Source organism: Solea senegalensis, linkage group LG19 (genome assembly GCF_019176455.1).
Source record: "Solea senegalensis isolate Sse05_10M linkage group LG19, IFAPA_SoseM_1, whole genome shotgun sequence".
NCBI lineage: Eukaryota > Metazoa > Chordata > Actinopteri > Pleuronectiformes > Soleidae > Solea > Solea senegalensis.
Genome location: NC_058038.1, coordinates 11,635,579 through 11,646,278, shown reverse-complemented (window position 1 = coordinate 11,646,278; position 10,700 = coordinate 11,635,579). Strand labels below are relative to the sequence as shown.

Here is a 10,700-nt window from a genome sequence, read left to right as displayed (position 1 = left end):
ATTGGTAAAATAATCTTTCTATACACTTATATGGATATTAAGTCTAATTCAGTACAGCACATAAGTATCCTGCGAAATCGCGGCCACAGCTTTGCTAAATGATGCCACCTGGCTTTGACAAGGACTTTCTCGCAACATGAACTCTTTTAAGCTTTTAGCCAGCTGAAATCTTTTGCTGTCGATCACTCTCAGGAACGAGAAAAACAGCTCGAGGACAAATCACAACATATTCTGAGACTCTGCCTCATTAAAAGTGAGCAGAAAACAATCTGAGGCAAATTTAATTAAATTATGCAAAGACAAATTATAGTGTAACGATATCAGCATGCTTTTTTATTTTAACTTGATACAAAAATTACATATTCACATCACAGGCTTAATGAGAAAATACTGTATTGTATAAAAAAAAGCGTTTCACATAGAAAACCTGCCTTTTTGGAATGAAGCAGTAACAATTTCAAGTAGTAGTGGCATACTCGCTCTTTTTATACATATAACATTATGTATTTCCATAAAAACAGGTGAAAACTAGTTAACAGTTTAAAATGTATTTACTGTCAGTCACAATAACCAAGACATTGTGTACTATTTCCTGAATGAGTACTACAGTACTTGAAAACCCTATCAAGTAGTAATTTTTCCCATTAGCGTCTCAACTTCCATTTCTTTCAAAGCAGGCAAATCAAACTCATTTAAAATACTATAGTATTGATTGTTCAAGCTGGAAAATGATCATATTTCATTGAATTATGCCTCTTCTGTGATGACAAAAGTGCAAGACCTAATACAGACGAAAGGAAAAGTACAACATATCAGAGATTCGTGATGGATTTGGGTGCAATGATGGTTTGTACAATACTCATCCAGCTAGGTATTCTGGGTTAGTTCCATTATCAGCACATCTTACCGGACATAGCGTGTCAATGTTGTAACAGTTAACATTGTCCTGGGTTACCTGATGCTACAGACCTGCTGTTGAATAATTAACGGCACCAACAGGTGTATATGTAGACGACTAAAGAAGAGACAGACTACTTAAAATCTAATTTCACAGCTCTTTTTTAGGTAATGCCTCTGGAAAAACAACAGCCACAGTACCTTAGGCAAACACATGAAGAACAAATATTCATACAGTCATATTTTTAAGACTTTTGACAGACATGTGTTTCAACTACAGCAACGACAGATTAAATCAGCCACTGATGGCATTTGCCAAATACATTATTTTAAAGACAGTGCATAAAAAGATACTATCAACACCAAACAAGGCAGCAACCCCCCAAATCTTAACAACATCTTACAAGTCTGAGTTTTTGTGTTTGTCGGTTTGTTTTTGCACATCATTTGAGATAGGTTGTTGCAGATGGCTAAAAACAAAAATTATTGTACCAGTGTCCTGAGGAAAGTGACATTATGTTCCAGTGGTTTAAGAGCAGACTGTGAATTCATTGGAGGTATTTCATTGTGCCTGAAATGGAATGCAAACCTCAAAATGTCTTGATCTTCTGGCAGTTGACAGATCAGTGCAGGAGTGAGAAAAACATTGTGAAACAAGTGAAGGAAAGTGCTGGAGGATAATGCCTGAGCAAGTGGTTTGTTAAAACAGCCCATGGCCATTAAAATAAAAACCACTGTCTATAAGCTCAGAAACCCCACACTGGTTGAATACATATCTTCTTCCCTGCCATCTTCCTCTTCTCTTTCCACCTCACCTCCACTATGTGCTGCTGTGTTCTTCCTCTTCACTTGTTTGCTGGAGGTGCCCCGGGGCCTCTGCATGGGCACCAAAAGACGAAAGCCTGGTTGGCCATTAGCAGAAGCTGCACCCAGAGATGTGGTAAAGGTTTTAAGTGTGCAAGGCACGAGGGAGGAGGAGCATGTGGATGAGGGGCTAACACTTGGCACAGAGGAGTATCCCGAACTGTGATGGTCTGTAAAAACGGACAGTGGTTCCTCCTGGTCGCGGAAGTTATTTTTGAACTCCTTTTCCACTTCGCAGAAGCTGTCTTCATCGCTAGACAAGGCCCTGCAATGCTCTGTTCCTCCGTCTGGGTCAGTCAGTGGGTGCAGTTGGACTGAGATCATTGAACCTATGAGAATATAAGGTGTCAATCAATCAGATAAAAACTAACTATAGACCACAATAAAGTTTGTGCAGCTACTGTCAGCTACTACCACAACACTGCCTGCATAAGCTTAAGGCTTCAATTTATGAATTACAATGCTGGACATAGCAACTGCTGAGTCATCTCTAATCATATTGTACTAAAAGACCGACTCATCCAACTATGTACAATGAGTCAGGGCATCATTTAAATGCATTACAGGGAAATCAACTTTGAGAACTAGCGAGAAATTTCACAAGAGAAAATGTATTTCCTAAAAACTCACAATCACCATCTTTGTCTCCCTCACTCTCTTCCTCCTGGTCCCCTTCATAACCCGAGCAGGAAGTGTCCAAGCTCCAGTCCAGCATGTCGCCTAGTAGCGTCTCCTCCTGATTGGACAGCTCTGCTGTGGGTGTGGCTGTGAAGCTGGCTCTGTGGGCCTGCATGTTGTCATCACGTCTCCTACAAGGAGAAAGCAGACAAGCAGTAGGTTACAGTAAGTCACCGGAGCATCTCACAGATTATGAGCTAGATGGCACTCAAGTCCATTTGTCATAGATCTCAGCAACAAAGACAATAGATCAAATTAAATGAGCAACAGGAGGCAAGGGAGCAGGGGCCCACTTTCACTTGCTTTGCAACTAGTTTTTGGTGAGTCATGACAGAATTCTGAGCATGACGTACCACACAGATGCCTAAAGTAGTGCGGCTGTACTGACTTTTGTAGCTGTTTCCAGTGCAGTTCAACTCACCTTGGGGCAGTGACCTGCGTTTCCACCATGGGAGTGTGGTGTGGGCCAGACAACGATACCTGCATCAGCTACGTAAGCTACTTAAATAGTGTGATGTGCTACCAGTGCAACAGTGTAGCTTGCCAATAAATTCCACAAGAAAAAGAATGCCACACAGTAACCAGGAGGACATGCAGCATTGTGTGTTAATTCTTTTTGGCATGTGGCTGTTCATCACAAGAGGAAGACGAGCTTTGTTTGAGATAAGGACGCAGGCAGCACAGATAATCACTGTCATTGTGCCTGTCTGTTTCACACAAGTGATGATTGTCTGTAGCCGAAAACAACGGACTACAGTGTGTCCTAGCTCCACCCAGTAGGAGCAGAACTAAAGTGCTTGGTACCCCAATGGAAGGGTACCAAGGCAATGAAAAGCAAATAATTGTATAGCATACCAAACTGAACCACTTGGTGGATATGGGCTTATATAAAAACAGGGCCTATAGAATATGAAGATTATAAATATATGAGGAAATGTGTTGGTCTGGATCACTGTACAGAGGGCATTCCCTTGTTGCAAAACTACATGGGAAATCAAATATTTCAAACGCAATTCAATGGTGGCATTGATGCTATTTAGTGACCCTGTGTCGAGACAGCGAGATAAAACGTTCTAGGCATCAGTAGGTTTTGTTGCATTATGCAATACACTGTGGTGGTGGTGGATATGCAGTAGTTGTCCTGTATGGGTCATGTCTTTACATCAATATCTTTAGTTTAGTTGATGTATTTTTAAAGCTATTCACTCCGCTCCAATACGCTGTAAGACGAAACCCGTGTTTACCTCTTGCTGGTGCTGGACGGAGAAGCCATGAAGGTGTGGATGTCGGCTGGTTGACCAGTTGGACTGGGAGGCTCCATCTGTGGCTCCACGTCAGGAATCTCAAAGATCTGACACAGTTCTTTATAATCCATCACCTTGTGGAGGCCATGAAATAAAAACAATGACTATTAAGATTCACAAAAATGATCTAAGAGTTTGTGTTTTTTTAAGTCTAATAGAGAGAAGACATTTTCACATGTCTGTTTTAAGTGGGAAAAAAAAACCAAAAAAAACCTTTTCTTTGCTGATGTGCTGGTAGGCGTCATCTTCAAACCGCTGCTTCACTCCAGTCAGAGATACATGTCTGTAATCTTTTGGAACATCATGACTGAAACTGAGGAGCGAAAAGAGAGGGAAACAGGAAAATTACTGACTTTGAGCCACTTTGCTTGCTACAAATCTATAATCAACTCTTGAGGGGGCAAATCCCATTATTTTTCAATTTGAGAATGAGTTAGTCAATACAGTGGTCACCTATCAAAGTGACTCACCATTAGGCACATTACTGTGTCTCAGTTGGTGACTCACTGTTACACACACACTACAAATCTCTCCTACTGTCTTTTGTGACTTTCCAGGCTTACTAATTCCTTTAAATTCTTATCAACTATCCATTTTCTTTGGTCACTCGATGCTTTGACCAATTCTATATCAGATCAATACAATTATACTGCACAAGCATGCCATAAAATGGCCACATCACCAATCAATTATGGTTATCTCTCAAGTAGTCATGTGTGATCCAGTTCTCAAATAAGAACATTTGTGTTTCTTCCAAAAATAAAGATTCTGAGAAATTTCTATGCAGTAAAAGACGACTCACTACATAACTAAACATCCGTGAGTGTCTGCTTTGGCTTGTGTTATCTCAAGTGAAAACAGATTATCACACAGAGCTGATGTCATCACTGGGCCATTTGTTGATACTGCCCAACAACAAGCAAATTAAATTACTTTAACAACCAACGCTGCCTTCAAATACAAGGTGTAGCATTTGCATATTTGTAATACAAGAAGTCTGAATATTTGCCACTTGCTGATTATCCAGTTCCTTACTTTGAGGGAAATGTATTTAATTTTATCACCACACAAAATTTTTAAAAGCCTGAAGTGGAAAAGACTTATTTGAATATTCATTAAGTGGAAAACTCATGTAGCCTTTACTGATTGCATTCAATAAGAAACTGAACTCATAAACAAACATCAAGGATGTTAGGCCACGATGTTCATTGGAAACAACAACAATTTGGAGCCTACATTTAATATGCAGGGGTTTAAACCCCTCTTCAGTAATCAGCTCGGGGACCTACAGTATCATTTACACCAGAATCACACTGTACACATCAATAACCCCCATGTGGGGAGAGCTTGTGTTTGGTTAAATGACATTCATATTCCCTGTATGTCTCACGTCTGTCAGTAGACAGTGAACTAATATGAAAGGTAAATGTTATGGTTTAAATAAGGACCCAACAATCAGATACAATAATTTTTTGCCAAGCTTGGCTGAATAAATGGATAACTACTGGCCGGAAAGGCAACTACACACACTCAAGGAGTGAAATTTAAAGAACAAGAAAAAAAAGGTTTTCTGCACTGGAATACTTGCCGGGGTCAAAGCAAAAAGGGTTCTTTAAAGATAATTACTAGGTTGGCTGCGTCTTATTATAACTAATCTTGGTGTGAAAGACTGAGACATTGTCAAGGAGAATGAGAAATTAAAGCTTGGGTACCAATTAGAGCAAAACAGACACACCACACAAAGAAACCTACCACTTGACATAGAGCAGCACAGAAAGGGAGACAAGGTCTTGCTTGGAGAAGCCGGTGTAGTCGACTAACTGGCTGGGCCAGAGAGGAGCTGCAGAGAGGGAGACCACAAACACATGTCAAAGTTAAAACAAACTTTACCCTTAGCAGAACATGGAAAGTTGCTCAGTTTATAAATATTATACTTAACATGTGTCAGTGCTGAAAGGGTAAGATGATACATATTTTCATTGAAATGGGCATGCAGAACACGTGTGCCAGTGCATGTTATTACCATAGTGATGTAGTGCTCGTGTAAGGAGTAGTGCAGCGCAGGCCCGTTTTGCAGGAGGTGGTGTGGCAAGAGCCGTGTAGAGCAGTGACAGCTCACAGATGTAGCTGAATAGGTAAGCGGTCCTCCGCTCCAGAGGGAGCAAAGACAGAAGCACCTCCCCGTAGTCCAGCAGCGTCGGGCTCTGTACGGAAGTGCAGAAAATTTAATTAAATGTCTTTACACTTGCAATGTTCAAATTAAGTGCACGATTGCTGAAAATGTTTTAGTAGGAATATACTTTTAAAAGCACGCGCACACACACACACACACACAAGTCAATGCACGGCTGTACAATGAACATCAAGAGCAACTCCTTGTGGTAAAAGAGAAAAGACAAAAAACGACAACGGGCAGCCTGTTACAAATATCAGCTAAGACAACTCTGCACGTGAGCAACCCCAAAGATGGGAGTTTATTATACTCACTCTGATCTTTCCTTCCAGCACAGAAATGACCTCTCCCATCATTCGAACAAGGTCCTCGTATTTGTAGGTGTTGTCAGTGAGCCATACAGCTTCACGTATAGTTAGGATTTCTTTACTTATATAGCTGGAAAAAAAGATAAAAACATCCGTTTTAATACCATGTGTGTTAATGTCAAAGCATTACAAATTTGGATTCTTCACTTTACATGGCAAGACAGATTCTCACCGTGTACAAACAACCATGCAGGCAATGCCTAATAACTGAAGGCGAGCTTTGGGGACAGAGTGAAGAGCCAGGTAACGGTCCACACAACCCACTGTAACATGGAGAGTCAGGCTGGAGAAGTCCTTCATGGTGGTCACCTCCACAAGCCAGTCCACTAGGATGTATCTATCAGAAGATTGGATTAAAAATGTTTGAGTATTACAGTCTAAAAGGAATAGGTTCAGTTAAATTAAATTAAACGATGAAATTATGACTTGAAATCTGCCAGAAGGCTATGATATGAAAGTTGTTTTATTCTTTGTGGAACCATAGGGATCGCTTGTGCTGGTGTTCCATTTCATCCACTCTTAGTTAATGTCATTAAAGAAGTAAACAAATCTTCACATTAATAGCTATAAAATTGTCTCCAAAGATGTTATTCACCAGCAGACTGTAATCATAGTAGAGTTAGTGTCGCTATCTACCTCATGGTATCCTTGATGCCTCGCCTGAGGAGGCCCTGAGAGAAGTGCTGTGACTCCAGGTTGGACGAGCTAAAGAGTTGGGCCACTAAGTCAGAGCAGGCCTTTGTCTCCAACCCCAACGGATTCCCAGTGCTGCACACTTTGGCCAGAGAGAGCTGGAGGAGGGAAAAGGACAAGATGTAAAATGGTAAGTAAAATGATGTGATTCAACTCATTGATTCAACTCAACTCAAATCGTATAAAGACAACAGGGTTGACTAATGCAATTGTTTCTCTTGCACAGGAATACATTGAATTCATGTACTGGAAAAGGGGAATAAATTGTCTTCAGTCTCACACACACACACACACACACACACACCTGTGCCTCCCAGCATCCTCTGCCTGCATAGTCTCTGAGCGTTCGGACACATTGAAGATACCTGCCTGGATCAGCCATCTGAAATACAAATATGAAAACCCCAATTATTTTAGTTATAGTTATTGTCAACTAACATAGCACGCCCCTTCAAGTTTAATTTTCAAGTATCAATTAATATAGACAACTGAGTGCTTTTCAAGAAAAGGCACAATTAACTTAGTCAGTGAGGCCAATTTCAGCAAGCGTATCTCTGAGAAGAAAACCAAATTGGAGATTCACACTCACAGCTGCTTTGCGATTGTGCTCCCACAACAGGTAGGAACTCTGTAGACAGCCAGCCTGTGAAGATTCCTCCAGCATAGATATAGCATCCAAGTGTTTTTCTGGCTCCTGCAAAAATGCAACATGATTTCAGATGTCAATCATACATGAATCCATAAAATGTTTTGATCCTGTACATGAACAAAGTGGTGAGTATCACATTTCTTCATCTACACAGAAATGTGTCAAGGTCCAGGGGGGAAAACAATCCACTTAAGCTGGATGAGATCTTTTTTGTCATACTGTAAAACAATAAAGGCTGTGTAATATGAAGACAAGACTAATTGGTCTGTCCAGTGTGAAAGCAATAAAAAGGCTCTACCCTTTCATTAGAGGCTAATAGAAACTGGACCAACCACACCCAGATAATCAGATTCAGTCTCACTTTCATACTCACTTCAAACAGATGTAAAACTCTGGCCAAACAGTGCAACAATGGCCCCTTCCTATCCTTCAGAGACAAAAAGAAAAATACATTAAACTTGCAATGTTCAGCACATGACCATTTTCTTCATTTAGAACACTCTTCACTATGACTTTATTGTTTTAATGAAATGGTATATGCTGTAAATGTAAAAGTCATGTGAAATTGAGCCACAACAGTGTATGACTGTTATGGCAAATAAAGACAATCTCCATAGTTTAGAGCTTTTTTTGGATCAGTGACTAGAAATACATTTAATGAGAAAACAACAGGGTGTTACTTGATGGTCAAGACAACACATAACGGATACAAGTAAAAAATGATTACATATTATCAAAAAAAAACAAAAAACATATACGTCTATCCTTTAAAGTGGCTGTATCAAGACCTACCATGTTGTTGTCACACTCAGCCTTGAGACGATCGAACACCACAGCCTTGCAGCAGCTGCCTGTGGGAGACCATGGTGGACGGATGAATAGCCAGATGAAGGGATCTGCAGTGGGAGGACGCAGGCTCTCTGCCAGGCTGAAGAAGTGGGAAGCCTTACGACCACATACATCTGCTCGCCCTTCATCACTCAACAATGCTAGTGGACAGAAAGAGGGTACGAGTTATATGCTGTAATCACTTAGCAAACCCTCTAGGGTCTTATAATATAGATTTGAGATAACACAAAAGATATTGTTTAAATTGTGGATTTTCACTTACGCCCTTCATTGTATAAATAAGCAATGCCGAGTTTCACCGCAGCTTCAAAATTCCCCTTCTCAGCAGCTCTGAAGTGGACAGAAGAGAGATTTTAAATAAAACACCAGTAGAGAAGAAAGGTGCAGAGTTTTTCCCCTTTGTTTAATTTGACAGAGCTGACTGTACCTTTCAAAAAGCCATAATGTGTTGGGAGACGGCCATGTGTCCCTGAAACTGACCCTGGCCCATACACTGGAATGGTTGTCAACAATATCCCTCAGCTGGGAGTGAACCTGTAACAGAATTTAAAGCATTGAGTCCTGAAAAGAGTACACACCTAAGAACACACCTGATCCATTAAATAAAGTGGGGACAAATCTGGGATGGCATGATGTTGACATGTGCTTGTGGTTGTGTAGGGGGGTTAGTGTATATAGTGCGTTTACTCACAGCTCTGACAGACAGCAGGTCCTCAGCAGAGAGACACTGGAGCACACACAGGAGGACCTCCTCAGGCAGAGACAGCAAAGATAGGTCTGGAGTTCTCTTACGGACCCGCTTCCGTGCCGGAACTGAGTAGCATTTTGAGCAACGACAGTGGACTACAGCAAGAAGAAGGAAGCAAAAGTTAATACAAATAAACAAACAGGGGTTTCTATTACTGTATCTCTGCCAGAAAAGAAAAGTGTTTTATGGCTGTGTTTGTCTGTCTGAATGCATAACTCAGAAAAGAAAAGCATGGATGTAATGTATGGCCCACGGAAGAATATATATATATATCTGTATCTATATAAAGATATAGATATATATAGATATGTATACATATACATATATACATATACATATATATGTGTATATATATACACACACACACACACACACACATATTATATATACTGTATATGTACTCCATGTATACTGTATATTATATACATACATATATACAGACATACACACACACACACACACACACACACACACACACACAGTGGCGTAAATGAAGCACACAAAAAAGAACATACTGTACACTCACACTTCACATCTAGATGCAGGGGGAGCAAAGTATTTCTCACATTCATGTCAAACAAATATTAGCAGTTAATTTACAGCAGACAATGAGTCAGGCAGAGTGTGAGGTTTACGATTCCCCATTTAAAAACCACTAACGTAAGTTATCTCTGGGTGGTCATTCAAACCCCCCAGTTCGAATGCCAAAATATCAACATTAACGGATTGGAGATAACCTCAGCCGCATTAAAATAAACTCATATTGTCATATGATAAATTGCTGTAAGCGTAAACAGCTGAATAACGACGGTGAACAGAGCATCTGACAGAGAAAAGTCTATCCAAGTGAGCGCCCAAATTTCCCTCCGAGGGTTCAAATAGTACTACTGTTACTGTTAAGTAACAAGGTTCAGTGAAGTTTAACAGCATAGTTCACGTTTTAACTTCCATTGAAAAAATAAAACAAATAGCAAATAGCAACAGGATGATACACGTCTAGTGTAAATACGACCAAATTTAACCCATTTGCAACTACAGTGAGTTACAGGAGGAACTTCTTAACACACTTCAGCAGGCCAGTAGCTTGCCAGTGCTAGTAGTTGTCAAATTTCAAGACTTTAACACTAGTTCGTTCCCACTCGTACAACATTAAGTCACTTTGAAGGTTTTTTTGAAGGTGAGTTATATTACTTACCGCCCGCTTTCATTGCAAGTGCAGCAATCTCTCCTCAATCAGTGTTGCCTGTAAAGTTAGCTTGGACCAGCAGCTGATTACACGTAGCAGCGATGTGAGATATAACACCACACGTATACGAACTATATAGCACAATGTTTAATCTGGAGGTAAATACAGACTGCGTTATGTTGAGGCTCACAGACGCTGGCGTGCTGTAGCTGGTGGCTAATATCTTAGAAAAGTATTGGTCATTGCCTAGATTCAAATTCAAGCACGCTTACCCCCGCTGCTAACCCCGCC

At 40.4% G+C, this 10,700-nt stretch overlaps 1 protein-coding gene across 1 annotated transcript; it reads right to left on the bottom strand.

The window, feature by feature from the left end:
- Positions 1-1,281: 1,281 nt before the first annotated feature.
- ccnf (cyclin F) lies at positions 1,282-10,668 on the bottom strand. The gene is made up of 17 exons (XM_044050008.1): positions 10,419-10,668; positions 9,167-9,318; positions 8,903-9,009; positions 8,738-8,805; positions 8,419-8,615; positions 8,000-8,053; positions 7,567-7,671; positions 7,282-7,359; positions 6,921-7,075; positions 6,457-6,621; positions 6,231-6,354; positions 5,767-5,947; positions 5,496-5,583; positions 3,957-4,056; positions 3,684-3,817; positions 2,392-2,570; positions 1,282-2,090 (listed from the first exon to the last, which is right to left on the bottom strand). The coding sequence occupies exons 1-17, from the start codon at positions 10,429-10,431 to the stop codon at positions 1,636-1,638; spliced, it is 2,355 nt and encodes a 784-aa protein (XP_043905943.1). The 5' UTR covers positions 10,432-10,668; the 3' UTR covers positions 1,282-1,635.
- Between the last annotated feature and the right edge of the window lie 32 nt (positions 10,669-10,700).